This window comes from Trypanosoma brucei, chromosome 7 (genome assembly GCF_000002445.2).
Source record: "Trypanosoma brucei brucei TREU927 chromosome 7, complete sequence".
Lineage (NCBI taxonomy): Eukaryota > Euglenozoa > Kinetoplastea > Trypanosomatida > Trypanosomatidae > Trypanosoma > Trypanosoma brucei.
The window spans coordinates 428,145-448,847 of NC_007280.1; the positions used below are offsets into that span (position 1 = coordinate 428,145).

The window sequence follows — 20,703 nt, forward strand, 5'->3', positions numbered from 1 at the left end:
GGTGTTGTTGTTGTTTGACGTATGCGACAAACGAATAACTGCAATAATCGTTTGTTTGTCAAGGATTCTGTCTGGTTCAAAATTACAAGGTCTTGGGCAACACGGTATATCAGTGGCTGATCAGCTGCGGCGCGGGGGTCCTCGTCATGTTGTTGTATCCCCTGTTTCCTAGTTAACAGCCATCGTTGCTCACTTCACGTATCGTTTGCTGTAATTTCCAACCGGGGAGGAGTGTGTGGTGTTCCGTTAGTGGTGGTGGTCGATTTACCGGTGACTTTACCCAAACCGCTTCACATTTCGGCGTTTAGTCGGTTACGGGAAAACGTTACAGGATTTAGTGCTGTAAGATGAAGCATCAGGGTCCTCAAGGATCCTGTAGGCACAGTCGTGATGGGCTTGCTGACCGTGTCTGTTTCGACACTGCTAAACGGCTGCCCTTACTGGGTCATTACCATGACGTATTCCTTTTACTTGTTACAGATATATATCGTCTCAGTGAGGCTGTCACGGGGTTGTTAGTTGTAATGAGCAAGGCTTTGCGTTGGTTGATTTTTTTAGTGAGGAGTACGTGGCTTTATATATATATCTTTCATTCAGGTGATGCTTTGTCATCCTGCTTTCATCGCCAACGTTCGGTTCCTCTTTCTTTCCTTCACTATTTTTACGCCTTGTTTCACCAGTCATACCACTTACGCATAGTTGTATTTCTCCCCAACATTATTCCCTTTCCCCCTGCTGTTACCTGTTCATCGACGAAACAGATTTCCTCCGTCTTTTTTTCCCCCTTACATGGAGGCTTTTACCGCTTTCAAGGCTGTTTTGGATCGTATTTGTTATTTGTACTGCTTTTTCCCTATTCAATTTACTCCACTGTAGCACAGCGCGGTCCATTGATCACATATGCCCGCTAAAGCTGTTCCCGCCCCGGAGTCTGCGATCAAGCGCGCTGCCTTCAAGCAGCAGCAGACGGAGAACTTCAAGAAGGCGATCGCTGCGAACAAAGTGGCGGCGGCTGCCCTGAAGAAACTTGCGTACAGTCGTGGTCTCAAGTACTCTCGTGAGTACCGCTCCACCGAGAAGAAGCTTGCTGGCTTGCGTCGGAACGCGAGGCAGCACGGTAACTACTACCTTGAGGCAAAACCAAAGGTAGCTGTTGTCACCCGTATTCGCGGTATTGCGAAGGTGCCACCAAAGCAGCGCAAGATCCTGCAGCTTCTGAGGCTCCGTCAGATCTTCAATACTGTGTTCGTGCGGTTGAATAAACCAATGGAGAATATGCTCCGCGCAGTGGAGCCGTACATTGCGTATGGCTATCCGTCATTGAGTACGGTACGCGCGATGGTGTACAAGCGTGGGCACTTGAAGATCAACGGTCAGCGTGTGAAGATCACCGATAACCAGATGATTAAGGACAAGTACCACAACGATGATATCGTCTGTGCCGAAGACATTGTTAACCAGATCTACGCCTGCGGTAAGCACTTCCGGACTGTGACGAATGGTTTGTGGCCCTTCAAGCTTGCGCCCCCTGCTGGTGGCATGCGGCAAAAGCGCCGTCACTTCGTCGAGGGTGGTGATTACGGCAACCGTGACACATTGATCAACCGCTTCCTCGCGCGTATGATCTAAACTCAGCGGCGACGGTGGAGCACTGTGCATTATTACTTTGAAATAGTATTTTGTTTTTCGTTTGATGTGGGTGTGTTGTGTGTACTATTTTTCCACGGCTACCTATTCATCTTTCTCGGTTCTACTTAGGTGGAGCTTTAAATTTCACTTCAATAAAAAATCTCTCCTGCGTACTTTACGAAAGTTTTGTTACCAACAGAACACGAGTATCTAATTTTCTCCGTTCTGCCTTTACTTTAATGTTTATGACGGGACTCATACTGTTAGGAAAAGGTAGAGAAGTTATGCCCGCTAAAGCTGTTCCCGCCCCGGAGTCTGCGATCAAGCGCGCTGCCTTCAAGCAGCAGCAGACGGAGAACTTCAAGAAGGCGATCGCTGCGAACAAAGTGGCGGCGGCTGCCCTGAAGAAACTTGCGTACAGTCGTGGTCTCAAGTACTCTCGTGAGTACCGCTCCACCGAGAAGAAGCTTGCTGGCTTGCGTCGGAACGCGAGGCAGCACGGTAACTACTACCTTGAGGCAAAACCAAAGGTAGCTGTTGTCACCCGTATTCGCGGTATTGCGAAGGTGCCACCAAAGCAGCGCAAGATCCTGCAGCTTCTGAGGCTCCGTCAGATCTTCAATACTGTGTTCGTGCGGTTGAATAAACCAATGGAGAATATGCTCCGCGCAGTGGAGCCGTACATTGCGTATGGCTATCCGTCATTGAGTACGGTACGCGCGATGGTGTACAAGCGTGGGCACTTGAAGATCAACGGTCAGCGTGTGAAGATCACCGATAACCAGATGATTAAGGACAAGTACCACAACGATGATATCGTCTGTGCCGAAGACATTGTTAACCAGATCTACGCCTGCGGTAAGCACTTCCGGACTGTGACGAATGGTTTGTGGCCCTTCAAGCTTGCGCCCCCTGCTGGTGGCATGCGGCAAAAGCGCCGTCACTTCGTCGAGGGTGGTGATTACGGCAACCGTGACACATTGATCAACCGCTTCCTCGCGCGTATGATCTAAACTCAGCGGCGACGGTGGAGCACTGTGCATTATTACTTTGAAATAGTATTTTGTTTTTCGTTTGATGTGGGTGTGTTGTGTGTACTATTTTTCCACGGCTACCTATTCATCTTTCTCGGTTCTACTTAGGTGGAGCTTTAAATTTCACTTCAATAAAAAATCTCTCCTGCGTACTTTACGAAAGTTTTGTTACCAACAGAACACGAGTATCTAATTTTCTCCGTTCTGCCTTTACTTTAATGTTTATGACGGGACTCATACTGTTAGGAAAAGGTAGAGAAGTTATGCCCGCTAAAGCTGTTCCCGCCCCGGAGTCTGCGATCAAGCGCGCTGCCTTCAAGCAGCAGCAGACGGAGAACTTCAAGAAGGCGATCGCTGCGAACAAAGTGGCGGCGGCTGCCCTGAAGAAACTTGCGTACAGTCGTGGTCTCAAGTACTCTCGTGAGTACCGCTCCACCGAGAAGAAGCTTGCTGGCTTGCGTCGGAACGCGAGGCAGCACGGTAACTACTACCTTGAGGCAAAACCAAAGGTAGCTGTTGTCACCCGTATTCGCGGTATTGCGAAGGTGCCACCAAAGCAGCGCAAGATCCTGCAGCTTCTGAGGCTCCGTCAGATCTTCAATACTGTGTTCGTGCGGTTGAATAAACCAATGGAGAATATGCTCCGCGCAGTGGAGCCGTACATTGCGTATGGCTATCCGTCATTGAGTACGGTACGCGCGATGGTGTACAAGCGTGGGCACTTGAAGATCAACGGTCAGCGTGTGAAGATCACCGATAACCAGATGATTAAGGACAAGTACCACAACGATGATATCGTCTGTGCCGAAGACATTGTTAACCAGATCTACGCCTGCGGTAAGCACTTCCGGACTGTGACGAATGGTTTGTGGCCCTTCAAGCTTGCGCCCCCTGCTGGTGGCATGCGGCAAAAGCGCCGTCACTTCGTCGAGGGTGGTGATTACGGCAACCGTGACACATTGATCAACCGCTTCCTCGCGCGTATGATCTAAACTCTGTGGCGACAACTTCTTGAGGAAAACCTTTCCATCCTATTTAGTTTTCCTTTCTGATTTTTTGTGTTTGTTGATTTTACTATTTTTTACTGCCTGTTGAGGCTGCTTGCGTTCACTGTTTCCCAACCACTGCTGGCAGTTTGCTTTGTCATGTGGTGGTGGGGGGAAGGTGCTAGTTACTCGTCTCATCGGGTGATATTTGTTTTGCCTATGATATTTGTATCTATGCTCTTTTCCCTAATTGTTCTTTTTTTTTTTTTGTATTCTAAAATGGGTCTTAGTTGTGTTTACCAGGTTGTCCATATCGTTTAGTACAAGTGGGTGCGGAGGTACTGTGTTTACTTATTAGCGGGACATTTCATGAAACGGAAAGAAGGCAATTGGAGGGTGAATGTCGTTGGGTTCTACGTGAGGGCACGGGCAGTCGTGGTTTAAACATTTTTTGTGGTCGCTGTGCAATCCCGATTCACGACATTCCTCACCACTATGATTAACTTGTAATGAAGTACTTCGTTGCAATGAGGGGGTGAAGGGTAGGTGAAGGGTATGTACTTTCACTAAGTTTCTAGCGGGGCAAACGGAAGGCGGTGTCTGCGATCAGCCAACGGGATCTTGCGTGTGTTACAACTGAAAGTGCGCCATCCTGTGTATCTTGCGATAGGGCGGTGACGGTTATTGGTTCCCTTTGATTTTCAGTTCAAGCCATCACCAGTCACGCCTTGCGCCACAGTGCCTACGGCATTTGGTGTGTTGTTAAATTACAGGATTATTGGTTCCCCGCTCGTTATATCAGCAATGAATGCAGGAGAATGGGAGAAAGGGTCGAAGACAATGTTTTTTGTTTTCAACACAAGGGAGGAGACTCAGTATTAGGTGGTATACTTTCTTCATACGCCAAATCTGTTCTAGACGTACGAGAGTGAGTTTGTCTCTCTTTCATTTACTTCATCGCTTCCCCACCCATTCAACTTCCTCCCCCGTTTTACCTACAACCGGGTGAGGAAGAAAAAATTGTAAAAGGTCTCCATTGTCATATAGCAGGAACTAAAACGTTTCCATTTCAGCAAAGGTGATGGAGCATCTAATCGCTGCGAGGCCGCTGCCACCTGCCATAGGAAGGGGCGATAAAATCGAAGGAGCAAAAGCACCTGAAAGAATGAAAACGTCCATAAGAGACAAATTAGCTGCCGTGCAAAGCATGCGTACCAACGAGCTGCAGGAGGCCCTTGCACGAGAAAAGCAACTGTCATACGTTATATGTGAGTTGAAGAAACGCTCGGGGGAAATGGAGGTATCGCGGGAAACGGAGCGAGAAATAAACGCGCAGAAGTCCTTTTATATTATTAAGGAAAACGAGTGCCTGAAGAAGCAGGTTCAGTTGCTGGAGAGGGAACTTGCTGACGCAAGGCGGAGGTACGAGAGGGAACTCTTGCGGCTGCAAACAGCGCTGAATAATACGCAGGAGATGCTTGTAACGGATAGGCAGATATCGAAGAAGCGAGAAGGTGAGAGGGAGGAAGCCGTTCAACGTTTAGTGACGAACCTTCGCCTCATGCAAGCAGAGATTGTGCATTACGAATCGGAGAATAAACGGTTGGAGGCCACGAAGCAGGCGCTGAGTGAGTCGAAAGCCGAATGTGAATCGGTGAGAGCGGAGTGCTCCCTATGGAAAGAAATCTGTCAGCATCAGCAGTGGTTTCTTTTGAATGAGCGGGAGGAATTTGTAGATGCTCTTCGTGTTCATGAATTGGAGGAGAAACAACTGTGGGAAGGTACCACTTGCGCAGCGGCTAAGGTGATGGCCGGATATGCGAAGTCTGTAACTGAGCGTATGGAAAGCGAAGTTGACATCTGTTTTAAGTTAAAAATGCTTATGCTGAAGGATGTGGTGTCCACCATGAAAGCAGAGCAACTCGAGGAGCAGCGAAAGTTGGCGGCTGAGGAACTGAAAGAGCTGAGGGAGAAGCGTATGGCACTGATGAAGCTATTTGACAACTACCAGCTGCAAATAGAACAAAATCAGAGGGAGAACTGCGAGAGTTTAGCACTGCTGAAGTCAGTTGATGATGCCACAATGGCGTATGTCTTGAAGCAAAGGGATCAAGAGGTGGTAGATAAAATATGTCTATGGAAGGGTGCATATTTAGAGGGTGATAAACTTTTACGGGCACTACTCAAGCGCTATCAACCGTTCCAGCGGGGAGACGAGAAGTTTGTCTCCCATGTCATTGGATACTTGAACAAAGGGCCGCATGTGCAAGAACCACTTGATATATGGCTTGATTAGTGATGTCTGTTGTTGTTGTATTCAGGTGGCAATCTCCACCTCAAATGTAGTTAGACATCATCAGTGCCGCCTTTATTTATTTATTTTTGTATTTTTGCTTCCCTACCCTCTACATTTGATACATGCGCACTTTTCATGTGGGGAACACTTCGCTACCTGTGATTTTATGTACGTTGCAACTGTCTTCTTTTTTTTTTTTTTTGTGGAAATAGTAGTATACTTGCGTGCCCCCCTTTTTTTTCACAGTTCTACTACTGGAAAGATGAGAGGATTTGGCGAAGCTCTTTTTCTTTTTTCATTTACTTTCTGAAGAAGTGCAGAAGCTTCTCTCACTGATGCTGTTGTCCTTGTTTCCAATTACCGGTCCTTCTGTTTCTGCAACTTAAATTATTAAACCACTTTTTACGTTCTCCAATCATCTTCTACACAAACATCAACAATCATATGCGAAGAGTAATGGATCGTATATACAGCCAGCCGGGGATAAACGCGATTATCCGTGAGAAGGCTGCTGAGCTCGGTAGCGCTGCTGCGGCTCTGTCATACGTCCATAGACACCTCCGTGAGGCGCTTTCCAGTGCAGAAGTGGCTACGGCAGTTCACGATGTCTTTCCAATCGGTGCTTCGCAGGATTCCGTAGGGAAATTATGTCGGTGCCGCGGGATGATTCAGGAAGTGGACCCAAGTGTTGCGTTATACCGTGCTTCCCCCAATAATTTTTTGGGTGCAGAAACCACGGATGATGCTGTAATGCTGGAGGCCCTTCAGGTGTACGTTATTCCTGTCCCCGGTAACGCACACTTTTATGGCATCCAAGATCAACAACAAACGGGATATCAGCAAGCTCAGGGTGCCGCAACGTGCACTGAAGGTGGTGGCTTCCTTCCAGCGGATACTTCGGATTTAGGCCGCAACTCCGGTCTTGACCGTAAGCGACGCGAACGGACACCAATGGGAGATCAGACGCATCAGGGGGAGTGGAATAGTGAAGATCCCGACGTCGAGCGCGACCCAAAGCAAAGCCGTTATGAAGGGGATAAGTTGTTGGGTACACTACCAGCGCATTCAGCAGCGAATGTACCACTTCACCACCAGCTGAACCTTCCACATCCACCACTCTGCTGGACGCTTCATACAGCCTGTGTTGTAACCGTGATTTATGGCGGTAGTGCGGAGGAGGAGCCGCTGCGACTCAACGACGTGGTTGACTTCTTCGGTTTTATTGACGAACCATCCATTGTTGAGCATTCATGTGGTCCATATGCCGAGGTAGAGGACTTCGAAAACTTTGATGCATGGCACACCGAACAACTCCCTCCTGGTGTCCTCCCGCGAATGACATGTTTGTCGTGGCAGCGCGTCTACTGTCAACCTGACCGCCCACTGTGTCACTTCTACTTTGAGTCAAAACGCCCCCTTGTCTTACAGCATTTAAAAAACACTGTATGTAAGGGAGACTCCTTACTGGCCGAATACATCTTGCTACACCTCTGTGCGCGCGTTATCACTCAGGAGGGTGGAATGCCCGTTGGAGACTTACCACTCCGGGTTGAGGGCGACATTGTGAATCTTGATATGTGGTCAGCATACATGAGGGAAGTTGCACCTGTGGGCGAGGTCCTGTTGGATTTATCGAAACTGACTAGTTCGTCTCTGCGTGTCACATCGAGCCTGGACGAGAAAAGCAACATATTACGCGCTGGTGTTCTCCAGTTAGCGAATGGGACACATGTCACACTTGACAGTCGTGCTGTTGCCATTGCCAGCAGCGGTGTCCAGGATGCTATTTTCTCTGCAGTCCACAAGCAGGTGCTGCAGCTGGAATACCCTTATCAGAAACTTGAACTGCCGATTGATCTTAGTTTCCTCGTTCTTTCGACCACAAAGTTGACTGATGAGATTGGTTTTTTGCAATTGGCTGTTTCTGTGCGGTGGTTACCAGAGCTCACAACGGAGGCTGCAATTTCTAACGATATTAGCGTAGACGAAGTGAGAGACTACTTTGCGCAGGTGCGGCGGTTGCCCCGCAGATTCGAAAGGGAGGATGACATTTCGACAACTCAACTATCTGACAAGTTGTTGGCTTTCTCCCAGTCTGAGCCGCGTTGGAATAACCACGACTCATTCATACACAATAACTCTTTCGCTATGGCTGCTTCAATGATGCGTGCGTATGCAGCAAGTGTAGGACGCGAGGTAATTACCAACGAAAGCGTCGGTTTTGTTCTGGCTCTCGAAGGCCAGCGTGTAGCACGTTGTTATGATGAAACATAGTGGCTGCGGTGCTGGGTGGATCACAAAGCAAGTGTGTGCAGCATACCCAACATCCTTCTTCCCACCCGTTGGTTCTTCGTTTACCTACTCTGTTATAGTAGTAATAGATGCCGCTGTCTTGGTTAAGCACTTAACCTGTGACTCTCCCTGCTGGTTAGTGCTGTACTTCCTACACAAACATACCCGCCTCTAACTTGAATCGTTCTCTTTCAACTCGTTTTGCATTCTTTTCTCTTTCTCTCACTCTCTCTCACATTCATTTGCTGCATGCGCATATTATCCTGACTACTGATGCATACAATTTATATTGAAGAAGGTAAATAGAGCATATCAACAGTTTAAAAAAAAGGCCAAATAACGTAAAGTAACATATTACATTTTTTTTTTTTGAAAGTGTCGTTGGATCTCGTGACAACAGAATAACACAGAAGGAAAAAGCACTTAACATTTTGGACATGTCACTTGTGGAGGTTTTGCCGAACTACTTCACTCTTTCGAAGGACTCACCCCTTCGGAAGAAGTTCGAAAAGGTGTACAAATGGTATTCACCAGCCTTTTCGCCTCACGATGTTCCGCGCTTTGCTGAGGTGGGGAATATCACCGAAAATCCTGAAGTGATGCGCGGCATTCGAGACTTCTTCGTTGACCGCTATAAAAATCTTCAGCAGCCCATCACCCACATTTTGGGGTTTGACTCTCGTGGTTTTCTGCTTGGACCAATGATTGCAGTGGAGCTGAACGTGCCTTTTGTACTGATAAGGAAGGCGAACAAAATCGCTGGTGTTATCATTAAGAGTGAACCTTACACGAAGGAATACGCCGCAGAATCAGAGGAGTGCATGACCGTTCGCTTCGGGAGCTTTGACAAGAATTCTCGCGTTGTTCTCATCGATGATGTGATTGCCACTGGTGGTACCATGCTTGCGGGAGTGCAACTTGTTGATGCATGTGGTGCCACTCTTGTGGAAGTGGCGGGTATTCTCGGCCTCACTTTCCTCAAAGGAACGCAACCCGCCCATACATTTGCGGGAGGTCGGTACAGTAATGTTCCATTTGTCACTCTTGTGGATGAAACTGTCCTTTCTGATGAAAACTGTGGCGATCCTCTTCATCACAAGGGATCCCGCATAATAAGCTGCGCCGAGGCAAAAAAATTGATTTAAGGAATATATTGGGCAGGTAACGCCCGTAACGGATCCTTAATGATGTTACAGGTATTATTTTTAATTTGGGTAACAGAAGAATATATATATATATATAAAAGAGAGATAATCGAGGCAGTGACATTATTTATATGTGTGATATCCAACAGCGTTGGTGGTCCACACGGAAAAAGACAGCGGAGAAGAATCAGTGAAAGGAAGAGACATGGCGTTGAGTGCTTTTTTTTTTTCCTTCTTACGGGATGGGTATTTAAAAGGTGGTGCCTCATTTTTTGCGAGCAGTAGGCCTTGTTTTGTGTCAAGTGCAGCATTTAGCATATTAGTTTACACATGACTACGGGGCGTTCTGGGAATAAGAATTCTCCTCGGGTTGGCACACCTGTAAATTTATATGTCGTACCTCCCCTCTATTGGCGTATCAATTTTTTTTCTCATTGCCTCCTGCATCCCTTCCCGCGTGTTCTTTTTTTTTTTTGCTGCTTTTCGGTATTTCAAACCTCTCTAAATTATGGGGGAGGGGGGCTGTTGCTTGTTTCACCCCCACGTGTGCAACGCTTTCCGTGTGTTACTCATCGCCACTTCAACAATTACTATCCACCTCCGTTTCGTTTTGCCCTGCTACTTCATTTCGCTTACCACAATTTATTCAATTAAGTTTCTTACTAATAGTAGTAGTAGTTGAGCACCCGCTTGTTTTGTTGCCGTTTTTCAAGGTTAATCACAAGTCTTTATCTGTTATCCATAACTATGTCACAGTATGATGCGATTCTGACTGAGCGTCACCCACATCACTTCACGCTGGCAGATACCCATCCGCTAGCCAAGGAACTGCATGCCAATATCTTTGGAGAATCGGATTTAACACATGCCAATTGTGCTCACGTATACGACATCAGCAGTCTTACCGAAAAGCCGGCGCTCTTTCGAAAGGTCATCGAGTTCCTCAAATGCCGCTATGAAACGATGGGTGACACCGGTCCAACACACATCATTGGAGTGGAATCACGCGGTTACATCATTGGGGCCCCTCTGGCAGTGGCGCTTGGTATTCCATTCGTAACCGCCCGTGTGACGAAACGGTTTCCCTCTTCATTTGTACCTGAAGGTGACGATTTGAAGTATTTGCCGATGTCACGCTCTATCCGAAATGACAGCATTCCTCCGCGTGCGCGTGTGTTGATTGTTGACGATTTCATTGGTACGGGAAGCACAATGCTTGCCGCACTGCGACTTGCAGATATTGTGGCTGCTCAAGTAGTAGAAGTTCTTACCGTCTGTGATGTGGCCTCGTTGGGGGGTATCAAAATTATACGTGAATCCGATGATGAAATGTTCAAAGAGACGCCTATCTTTACTTTGATTCACTTCAAACTCTCCCCGCGGGAGGCTGAAGAGCAACTTGAATTCGTTAACTCATACATTACCAGGTCACGACTGTGAGATATTTCCCCTCCCCTTTTTATACCTCAGTTGTGGCATGATATCTTCATGTGAGTGTTCATCTGCTCTATGTGGAATTGAGAGAGAGTCACTGGAATAAGAGCAGCTGCGGAAAACAATTTTTTTTTTTTTGAAAAACAGTTAAAGTAAGGAAACAAGCGGCAGTGACGTGGAGGAGCCTAAAGTGCGCATGTTCCCTCATGCGGTCGGCACCTCTCATAATTGCTACCAATGGTGTGTTCTCCTTCGTATCGGTGTTATTTCAGATAGCGGGATAATCACATGGAATAAAACTGAACAGCAAGCAGTGAAGTGAAGGGGAGGGGAGGCGTTGGTAAAGAAACGTGTTTTAATGACAGGTGCGGGTAGGGAAGTGACAATTTTCCAAACATAAATGCTGATTGCAATATATTCCTCATTTTCCCCATACACGAAAAAGGTTACTAAGGGAAAACGAAAAAAGAAAAAGAAGGATGAAGCACAATCTTACGGGAAGTAGTTACTCATCTTCTGCGTGTCCGCGTATTTGGAAAGCATATTAAAACAACAGGTATGTGTGAGGGTGTTTGTTTTTTTTTTTTCGTATGTTCGTGAAGCGAATGGAAACGTGATGATGTTCACCTTATCTTCAGTTCGTTAGCAAGAGAGGGGAAGGGAAGCATCCGCTTCTATTTTCTGCTCCTCTTTTTCCCTTTTCATATATATATATATTATTATTATTATTATTATCATTTTTATTATCGTTATCTTCTTTCTGTGTTTGTCTGTTGTTGTGACCATTCCGAAGGCTGGCGGTGCAACCTCGTCCTTTTTCCCCCTCCCCCCCCTCACGTCATACCTCTGGATACATAACGTTTTCCAATTTAGAAAAGAATTATTGTGTGGACGCCACGTCATCCTCCAGCTTTTTCTTTTTTCCTCCTCTACAGACTCTTCTTTCGGACCATATGACTGTTACCGGCAACTACCAACTTAAAAAAATATGTGCGGACGACTACGTTAGTTCTTTCGTAGTTTGACGAGTTTTTCTTTTTCCTTTTTTTTTTGTTGTTGCGGTGGATGTTTATCTCACTCTGACCATGTGTAGTACTTTTGAGTTAAGCGGAGGACTTCAGACAGCGACATAATACCGCTGCGCTTGTGTCTGTATGTTTGATTAAGAAAATACAAGTAAAAGGTTGTTTGTATTTTTGTCTTCGTGCGCATGCGTTATGCACTGTTCTTTTATTCTTTCCTTCTGTCCTCTTTGCTTTGTATGCTTCTTTTTTTATTTTCTGCTGATCGCCATTGGGAGCCCACGCGCTTTAACGAGGGGAATATAAATATATATATATATATATATATATATATATATATATATTTGGTGGGGAGTAAAGGGAGCTCAAAAGGGAAGTGACCGCATCGCCACCCGCTTTGTATTTCTTTTTGTTGGTCAGACTCCAGTAAAAGGGAAGGAACCGATAAAAGTAACAGACCTAACTGCTATAACATTTACTCAGTTAAGCAAGGGGGGGGAAGCATTAGAAAGGTGTTTTATCTCACACGTCCAACGCCTCGCTGCACGGCGGTTCGAATATGTCGTCTTTAATGTCGGCAAATAATAGTGGTCTCGTCTTCGCTATGGCACTGACCACCAACCAAACCTTCTTTCTAACGTACCACATGGGCAGCTACGCTAATAACGCCGTCATGCTTAGCAGCCGGAAACCTATGTTGATGAGAGACGTATTCTTGACGAAATCTTCAAGTTTCTTCCCTAACCCCCTTTCGTGCGTTTATGTTCACAGTCCGTTGGATGCTGTGTTAAACAGTTTATTAGCATGGTTTTTAGTGAGACCAATTATCGAAATCATTGGTTGGAGGTCCGGAGTGGCGATATACTTCGGTTCAGGTTTCTTCAGCAGTTTCGCTTACATATTCAGTAGCCAACTCGGTACAGGGAGGACGAACACACCGTTTGATTGTGCAGACACGTCAAATGGTGCCTTTTCGGGTTTTGCGACCCTCAGCCTCGTATTGCCAAAATGTTATATACCAACAAGCAAGCGCATCCCTACAAGCTACCTTGGTGTCCCATACCTCATCAAATGCTTCTACGACGAATACGTTGCTCCCCATTACGTTGACAAAAGAGAAAAGGGTGCTATCGAGCTGCGAAACTGGGGATTTGTTGGGGGAGTATTCTTCGTAATGATCTATACATCATTGGTACTTCGAACTAAACATGATATGACAACAATGAGGACATTTTGGCGCAACATGGGCATTACTACGCGAAAAAAATAATGCAGAACACACATACTGTGTAACAACAACTTTTATTTTACTTACAAAAAAAACTCACATTCCCTACTCTGCAAGGAACGAAAAAAAATACCATAATTTTCAACGACAATTAAACGTCACCGTCAAACTGTTTTACCAAACCGCAATGCACTCTTGTAAACGAACACACAGGTAGGCTAGGCGAGGTTTTTCACAAAAGGAATATATATATATATATATAAGGCTACGCCTAAATCCCTTTGACCTCATGGGTTGCCAACGTATGGGGACCTATCCCATTGCGGGTGTGGAAGATGTGCGCCGTGCTGTCGTTTTGGAGGTGAACGATTTTTGTATTTCCGTGAAGCTGCCTCCTGCAAGTGAATTAAGGAAAGATTCCCGGTATGGCATTAACCTTGATGCCCAGGTTGTCGGTTTCAATGCAAGGCGCGTTCGCGACGAATATGAGCTTGCCTTTCGTATGTATCTTACTGGAAACGATCTTGAGAAGTACGCCCGGAGGTGCACGGTTGGGTACCTTTTTCTTCCATCCGGGGAGGAGCATTACCTCGGCCCGCTGATATTTGGTAGTGACTCGGTGTGCTCGGCCATGCTTGTGGGGGAAGTGCCATCAAATGTAGAGGTGTGCTTTGAGTGCCTTTCTCTTCCCAGAGGTATGACGGCTCTGATGCCTGCCTGCTTTCGCCTTGCAGAGATCATGGCGACCATTCTTGATGCTGACGTGCACAATGCATCAGTGGCCTCCTCGCATATGCAAAACTTGGTGAAACTGTTCCCTTCTTATGGTGACTGCATGATGCAGTTTGATAACTGGACCAAATTTGTGGAGTGCGCGGAAGCTCAACTGGGACTGTGGTGCACAAGAAGATACACCGAAGACGAAATCAAAAAATATGGATTTCGTAATGTTGCACATTATGAGGAGCCACGTCTTGTCTCAAAACGATTTATTTACGACTATGTTGATGGGGATGTTGGGAAAGATGCGTTGCATCATGAAAAGTTTGAGGAGTTGAAGAAGCTTGTTGCCGCTGCATTGAACTCTTGCACTGACTGCCGGCGTCCTTCTCATCTGTGTAAGAAACACCTCACGGAGATATCAAGCATGCCTTGCGTTCTCCAGCTGAATCCCCCAAACTACTTGGCACCCGTGACTGCTGAGGGAATCGTCTGGAGGATTGTTCTCCAAGACCCCCTCCATCCCCTCCGTGTTGTCTGGGAACGCAAAGTCACGCGGGTTCCAGATTTTCGCTAATCCCAAATGCTTCCGTACGGCATTCATTATTTTACACCATCATGTAAGCTGTCAGGCAGCAATAGGGTCCTTAACACAATACATTTCCCTCCTCTTTCGCGTTTGACTTTCAATTCCTCAATGTTTTTGGTTGTCGCTGTTCTGTTTTTAACATTTTGCATGACTAATGTCTTTTGTTCATGTTTGTTCGTTTCCCTCTACGTCTGCTTTTGATGTTCCGTTATTTTACTTTTACGTTTGCTTTTTTTTCTTTACTGTTTGCTCCACCCCGTACTCCTTACGATTGGTAACATCCTGATTCAAATGTCGGCTGCAGGTGATAGGGGAGCGAGCTTATGAAGACGTGGAAGTACTGCTTCTCCGTCATTTTCCCATCTTTTGTGTTTCAGCTCTTGTATGCGCCACCGAAGCACATTGTTAGATGCTACACATGTGCATGTAGAAGGACTTCCTTTTACGCACCTTTCTTTTTCTTTTCCATAATTATACTTTTGTGCTGTCTCCTACTGCTTTTCTTACCTTATGTATTTTTTTTACTCTTTGGTTACACACTCGTTACTTATCTTTTCCTTATATCCTTCCTAACATTATGGTGCTCCCATGGTTTTCCTCTTCTTTCCTGTGCGGTGGGCCCAGTTGCTGCGTCTATCCACTGCATTGCTGACCACTATCCACTCTCCCGTGCACTTATTATGTTGTTTTCTCTTTTTTACTTTACTGAGCGCAACCGAATTGTGGGGGACATAGTAGAAGGCAAGACCACTTGACCGCCCTAAGTGCGATGCCTGGGCGAAGAGGGAAGCAGCGTGTGAAGCGGAAGAAGTCGAAACGTCAGAGGCCTTCCGGGATGGAGCGTGTGCTTATTGAAAGCATACACGTGCGGAAGCATAAGGAGCGTGACATTCTGAAGCATCACATCCCCCCTTCAGTAAAACCGAGAGTGAAGAAAGTGTCGTTGGATGCGACATTGCCCATGTTTAATGCCATCTCTAAAAACGCCAACCGGAGTACCTCTTCAGTGACCATGGCGAAGGGAACCAAATCGAACGGTACTGTGGTAGGATGCTGAAGTTCCAACTGTTAGTGCACATGCGCGCTGTGTGGTAAACCCCTGCAAACTATTATACGCGGTTGCGTTGGGAGTACGACTCGTGCATGCGTGTGTGTAATTATTGGGGCTAGTGCTTTGAGACGTACTATTGACAGGGCACCTTTACTGTGGAGATGTGCGAGGTGGACGTAATGTAGGTAAGGGTTATCGAGGTGTACCTCATCACTGTGATGCCTCTGTCAACAGGTCCCTGCGTTCGTGGCCGCGTGGTGTATGAGTTGCTTCCTACTGTGTCGTGGGGAACTGTGAGCCACACCCTCTGAATTCTCAGCGTGTCCTCTGCACCTTTATTACGCCTGGGTGGGCCAGCTCTCTCTTCCCCCCGGGTCATGCATGGTGATATCTCTCCTGGCTCCGCATCCACTGTTAGTAGATGGTGGCGCCTTTAACGTTTGTATACTTCAGTGGTTCTCCTGTTTCAGCGCTTGGTACCGTCCTCCAGTTTCCCAGGAGTGAAGCCCACTATGGGTGTGCCACTGATTCGTGTCTTTTCTCTCTTTTCTGTCTCGCAACACTTTTGTGTAGTTAGCCCGCCACACTTGACCTTTGTTGAGGAAGGGGAGTGGGGGAACGAACCCACAGCGGATTAGACGAGACAACGGATGAGTAGAGATGCGACACCCTACGAGGGCGAGGGTGATGATGACGATTATGACGGGGCAATGAGGTGTATTCTCGTGGAAAAGATACGGCGACACCGTGCTCTCGAGCGTGAGGGAAGCGTTAGGGTTATAACACGGAAAGGTGTACCACCCCCGACACTAGGGGAGCTGCGCGCGATAGCTGACAGGCGGTCGAGACATGAAGACCTGTTGAGGTTGCAGCGGCGTCTGGATGGGGTAGAGAGACGGATGGGGTTGTGGCGTGACTATCTTTCCTACGAGCCCCCACCCTTTATGTCCTCCAGCGTTCCTGCTAACGCTTCTGAGACTGGAATCCTTGAGGGACGCGCAGCACTTCTTTCACCACTTTCCACACTGTTTCGCATTTTGCTCCGCGAGAATCGCGCGCGCGAAAGGCTACGGTTGCTGCGAGCGCGGCCCCCCCTCCCCAAGTCGCAAACGCCATCGCTAGCTAGTGCTCGACGGATGTCATTGGAGGTGGCTCGTTTTGTGGGAGACGATATATTTGTTCCCCCTGGGGATGGGTGCCGTTCTGCAATAACTTCCGAGCAGTTGCTTGTAACACCCGCGTATGAGGTCGAACGCCTTCGAAACCCGCTGGTGTTCTTGGCTCGCGAGTACCGTATGGAGCGACTCCCTGAATTCTCACTAAACCCAGCAAAGTCTCCGGATACTGGTCACAGCTCTGTGGTGAGGAAGGATTGCGGTGCCTCGTCTGCAGTCACATTATCAGACTTCCGCCAGCCACCTGTGATGTTAGAGGCATTTAATATACCTTGCGGCATTTACGATGTGGGTCGTAGAGTCCACCTCATTCAGGGGTATGAGCCGCTGTACAGCAGTGATGGGCTTGGGTCTCTTGACTCTCTTAGTAAGGCCGTGAAGTGTAGGCGGGATGGACCGCAACGGGGCGATACTGCCTTCATTGACGGGCGGCTGTCTCAAAGTTTGTGGTGTTCTGGGACTCCAGCGAAACTACGAGGGCCGCTCCAGGAGGACTCGCTAAGCGGAAGCGACGACGACGAGGTCTCCCCAGCCTTCTGCGCGGATGTCTCATGGCTTCCCAAGTTCCCCGAGTAACAAGATTGCGATAGTGAGGGAATAGTAGAGGATATTCTCTTACTGTGCACTGGGTGTATCATTCTGTCACCCGATGTAATGTAATATATGGCGCAAAAGAATGTGCTTTTTGGTGAAGTGGATGCCTCCGGCACTGTTTCATTCGAATGGCTGCGTTTATTTTCTGTGTTGTCACTGCTCCGCCAACCTCTTGCACGCATCTGAGAACCCACTTGTTGATGCCTCTTTTCCCTTTACTTTTGTGTGCTCCCACCCTACGACCCCGTGTCACGTGACGCAGTTTTCACCGCCGACGATGGTTGGCGAGAGGACCGTCTCTGGTGGTTGGAAACCTGATAGTTCGGCACCTGTGTGTGACAGCTGCGATGTCACGTTCACTGTTTACAGGAGACGCCACCACTGCCGTTGTTGCGGCGGCGTGTTTTGCAACTCATGCTCGAATACGTATGTGAGCATCCCAGCATTGCATGAAATGAAACCACAGCGCGTGTGCCGCGCCTGTGCAACCGCGTTGTCTGGTGCCACAGATGCCTCTGCCACTGCCGGTTCGGCGGCAACCGACCCCGTGTCCGGCGGTTCCTTTCCCTCGATTGCGGAAGAGGAGGAGGAGGGAGGTGATGGCATTGTGTCTTCAGGCAGTAGTCGCCTCGACGACGATAGCGGTGATGTTGACGACAGTTCGTCTCATAGTGGGGACGTTTCGTCTGCCGTCGCGGCTGTGTATTCTTCCGTTGAGGAGGGACCACGCACCAGTAGCATGACCTTCATTGCGGCTTTGCAAGAGAATCTCAGACACTCGGATGATCCGGGTGTCGTGACAATCCTTATGTATGCTTCGGCGACGAGGCAGCAACTAATTCTTGTTACTGTGAGTGATGGAGAAACAATGTCGATGCTTGCAGAGCGACTAGCTGACACCTACCTCCGACTGGAGAACGGACCGTTCAAGGCCGCAAGTCTTACCGACCGGGAGAATGCGCTGAAGAGGTTGCGCTTCTTTAGTGAATCAGCTGCTGTGGATAACGGCGCTCAGGCAGTGTCCGTGGCGCTGCAGCATCGGCGCCTGGTTTTGACCGGTTGCTCGCTTTCCGAACTGCAGTGTCAGAGCGCGAAACCCCTCGTCCATGATTTTTTCTGCAGTAACATCAGTGCAGGGGAGTGTGGGGAGTGGGAATGAAGAAAGTGACTTTGTGCAATTATCGTTGCTGCAAATCACCCTTTTTAAGGTCTGCGTATGGACTATGCGTATTCCCAGGTTGGGTATGTAGTTACTTGAAGGAGGATAACCCCGTCTTCTAACCTAACCGGTGCCTTCCTTGCCGCATTCCGGCTTCTGGCGCCATCAGTCGCTGCTTGGTTTCATTTCCAACCACTCAATGACTCATGGGGGATCTCTTTTACTTCACCTTTTTCCCCTTCTCACACTGTCGATGTGACAGTGTCTTTTCAGTGTTCTGCGTAATCCCTTGTTCATTTTCCTTTTCCCTCTTTGCTGCTAGAAGTTGCGCATTATGTGCGTTGTTGTGGTGCCAGTAGCACGTGTGTACTGATACACGCTCCTTTATGTGCGTGTGTGCGAATCCGAGTAGGTACTGTGTTCTCTCCTCCTTTCTCGTACAACAAATTGTATAACCGCAATGCACTCTTGTAAACGAACACACAGGTAGGCTAGGCGAGGTTTTTCACAAAAGGAATATATATATATATATATAAGGCTACGCCTAAATCCCTTTGACCTCATGGGTTGCCAACGTATGGGGACCTATCCCATTGCGGGTGTGGAAGATGTGCGCCGTGCTGTCGTTTTGGAGGTGAACGATTTTTGTATTTCCGTGAAGCTGCCTCCTGCAAGTGAATTAAGGAAAGATTCCCGGTATGGCATTAACCTTGATGCCCAGGTTGTCGGTTTCAATGCAAGGCGCGTTCGCGACGAATATGAGCTTGCCTTTCGTATGTATCTTACTGGAAACGATCTTGAGAAGTACGCCCGGAGGTGCACGGTTGGGTACCTTTTTCTTCCATCCGGGGAGGAGCATTACCTCGGCCCGCTGATATTTGGTAGTGACTCGGTGTGCTCGGCCATGCTTGTGGGGGAAGTGCCATCAAATGTAGAGGTGTGCTTTGAGTGCCTTTCTCTTCCCAGAGGTATGACGGCTCTGATGCCTGCCTGCTTTCGCCTTGCAGAGATCATGGCGACCATTCTTGATGCTGACGTGCACAATGCATCAGTGGCCTCCTCGCATATGCAAAACTTGGTGAAACTGTTCCCTTCTTATGGTGACTGCATGATGCAGTTTGATAACTGGACCAAATTTGTGGAGTGCGCGGAAGCTCAACTGGGACTGTGGTGCACAAGAAGATACACCGAAGACGAAATCAAAAAATATGGATTTCGTAATGTTGCACATTATGAGGAGCCACGTCTTGTCTCAAAACGATTTATTTACGACTATGTTGATGGGGATGTTGGGAAAGATGCGTTGCATCATGAAAAGTTTGAGGAGTTGAAGAAGCTTGTTGCCGCTGCATTGAACTCTTGCACTGACTGCCGGCGTCCTTCTCATCTGTGTAAGAAACACCTCACGGAGATATCAAGCATGCCTTGCGTTCTCCAGCTGAATCCCCCAAACTACTTGGCACCCGTGACTGCTGAGGGAATCGTCTGGAGGATTGTTCTCCAAGACCCCCTCCATCCCCTCCGTGTTGTCTGGGAACGCAAAGTCACGCGGGTTCCAGATTTTCGCTAATCCCAAATGCTTCCGTACGGCATTCATTATTTTACACCATCATGTAAGCTGTCAGGCAGCAATAGGGTCCTTAACACAATACATTTCCCTCCTCTTTCGCGTTTGACTTTCAATTCCTCAATGTTTTTGGTTGTCGCTGTTCTGTTTTTAACATTTTGCATGACTAATGTCTTTTGTTCATGTTTGTTCGTTTCCCTCTACGTCTGCTTTTGATGTTCCGTTATTTTACTTTTACGTTTGCTTTTTTTTCTTTACTGTTTGCTCCACCCCGTACTCCTTACGATTGGTAACATCCTGATTCAAATGTCGGCTGCAGGTGATAGGGGAGCGAGCTTATGAAGACGTGGAAGTACTGCTTCTCCGTCATTTTCCCATCTTTTGTGTTTCAGCTCTTGTATGCGCCACCGAAGCACATTGTTAGATGCTACACATGTGCATGTAGAAGGACTTCCTTTTACGCACCTTTCTTTTTCTTTTCCATAATTATACTTTTGTGCTGTCTCCTACTGCTTTTCTTACCTTATGTATTTTTTTTACTCTTTGGTTACACACTCGTTACTTATCTTTTCCTTATATCCTTCCTAACATTATGGTGCTCCCATGGTTTTCCTCTTCTTTCCTGTGCGGTGGGCCCAGTTGCTGCGTCTATCCACTGCATTGCTGACCACTATCCACTCTCCCGTGCACTTATTATGTTGTTTTCTCTTTTTTACTTTACTGAGCGCAACCGAATTGTGGGGGACATAGTAGAAGGCAAGACCACTTGACCGCCCTAAGTG

The 20,703-nt window shown here is 47.5% G+C and overlaps 13 protein-coding genes across 13 annotated transcripts, besides 7 other annotated features; all 13 read left to right on the top strand.

Annotated features, from left to right (window-relative positions):
- Positions 1-452: part of a sequence feature (This entire sequence corresponds to a 31,430 bp segment of BAC clone RPCI93-29D18.) that runs on past the window's edge.
- Positions 1-20,703: part of a sequence feature (sequence corresponds to BAC RPCI93-43M14) that runs on past both edges of the window.
- Positions 901-1,629, top strand: Tb927.7.1730 (60S ribosomal protein L7, putative; the record flags this gene model as incomplete). Its single annotated transcript, XM_840704.1, has 1 exon — positions 901-1,629. One exon carries the CDS (start codon positions 901-903, stop codon positions 1,627-1,629), a length of 729 nt encoding a protein of 242 aa, XP_845797.1.
- Tb927.7.1740 (60S ribosomal protein L7, putative) lies at positions 1,869-2,642 on the top strand (the record flags this gene model as incomplete). Its single annotated transcript, XM_840705.1, has 1 exon — positions 1,869-2,642. One exon carries the CDS (start codon positions 1,869-1,871, stop codon positions 2,640-2,642), a length of 774 nt encoding a protein of 257 aa, XP_845798.1.
- Positions 2,882-3,655, top strand: Tb927.7.1750 (60S ribosomal protein L7, putative; the record flags this gene model as incomplete). The annotated part of the gene is made up of 1 exon (XM_840706.1): positions 2,882-3,655. The coding sequence occupies one exon, from the start codon at positions 2,882-2,884 to the stop codon at positions 3,653-3,655; it is 774 nt and encodes a 257-aa protein (XP_845799.1).
- Tb927.7.1760 (hypothetical protein, conserved) lies at positions 4,731-5,945 on the top strand (the record flags this gene model as incomplete). The annotated part of the gene is made up of 1 exon (XM_840707.1): positions 4,731-5,945. The coding sequence occupies one exon, from the start codon at positions 4,731-4,733 to the stop codon at positions 5,943-5,945; it is 1,215 nt and encodes a 404-aa protein (XP_845800.1).
- On the top strand, positions 6,390-8,219 carry Tb927.7.1770 (hypothetical protein, conserved; the record flags this gene model as incomplete). Its single annotated transcript, XM_840708.1, has 1 exon — positions 6,390-8,219. The coding sequence occupies one exon, from the start codon at positions 6,390-6,392 to the stop codon at positions 8,217-8,219; it is 1,830 nt and encodes a 609-aa protein (XP_845801.1).
- Positions 8,675-9,382, top strand: Tb927.7.1780 (adenine phosphoribosyltransferase, putative; the record flags this gene model as incomplete). Its single annotated transcript, XM_840709.1, has 1 exon — positions 8,675-9,382. One exon carries the CDS (start codon positions 8,675-8,677, stop codon positions 9,380-9,382), a length of 708 nt encoding a protein of 235 aa, XP_845802.1.
- Positions 9,462-9,482: a sequence feature (AT_rich).
- On the top strand, positions 10,130-10,822 carry Tb927.7.1790 (adenine phosphoribosyltransferase, putative; the record flags this gene model as incomplete). The annotated part of the gene is made up of 1 exon (XM_840710.1): positions 10,130-10,822. The coding sequence occupies one exon, from the start codon at positions 10,130-10,132 to the stop codon at positions 10,820-10,822; it is 693 nt and encodes a 230-aa protein (XP_845803.1).
- Positions 11,531-11,569: a microsatellite.
- Positions 12,139-12,182: a microsatellite.
- Positions 12,398-13,108, top strand: Tb927.7.1800 (hypothetical protein, conserved; the record flags this gene model as incomplete). The annotated part of the gene is made up of 1 exon (XM_840711.1): positions 12,398-13,108. The coding sequence occupies one exon, from the start codon at positions 12,398-12,400 to the stop codon at positions 13,106-13,108; it is 711 nt and encodes a 236-aa protein (XP_845804.1).
- Positions 13,309-13,329: a sequence feature (AT_rich).
- Positions 13,356-14,363, top strand: Tb927.7.1810 (hypothetical protein, conserved; the record flags this gene model as incomplete). Its single annotated transcript, XM_840712.1, has 1 exon — positions 13,356-14,363. One exon carries the CDS (start codon positions 13,356-13,358, stop codon positions 14,361-14,363), a length of 1,008 nt encoding a protein of 335 aa, XP_845805.1.
- Tb927.7.1820 (hypothetical protein, conserved) lies at positions 15,145-15,432 on the top strand (the record flags this gene model as incomplete). The annotated part of the gene is made up of 1 exon (XM_840713.1): positions 15,145-15,432. The coding sequence occupies one exon, from the start codon at positions 15,145-15,147 to the stop codon at positions 15,430-15,432; it is 288 nt and encodes a 95-aa protein (XP_845806.1).
- Positions 16,077-17,177, top strand: Tb927.7.1830 (hypothetical protein, conserved; the record flags this gene model as incomplete). The annotated part of the gene is made up of 1 exon (XM_840714.1): positions 16,077-17,177. One exon carries the CDS (start codon positions 16,077-16,079, stop codon positions 17,175-17,177), a length of 1,101 nt encoding a protein of 366 aa, XP_845807.1.
- Positions 17,473-18,354, top strand: Tb927.7.1840 (zinc finger protein, putative; the record flags this gene model as incomplete). The annotated part of the gene is made up of 1 exon (XM_840715.1): positions 17,473-18,354. One exon carries the CDS (start codon positions 17,473-17,475, stop codon positions 18,352-18,354), a length of 882 nt encoding a protein of 293 aa, XP_845808.1.
- Positions 18,870-18,890: a sequence feature (AT_rich).
- On the top strand, positions 18,917-19,924 carry Tb927.7.1850 (hypothetical protein, conserved; the record flags this gene model as incomplete). The annotated part of the gene is made up of 1 exon (XM_840716.1): positions 18,917-19,924. One exon carries the CDS (start codon positions 18,917-18,919, stop codon positions 19,922-19,924), a length of 1,008 nt encoding a protein of 335 aa, XP_845809.1.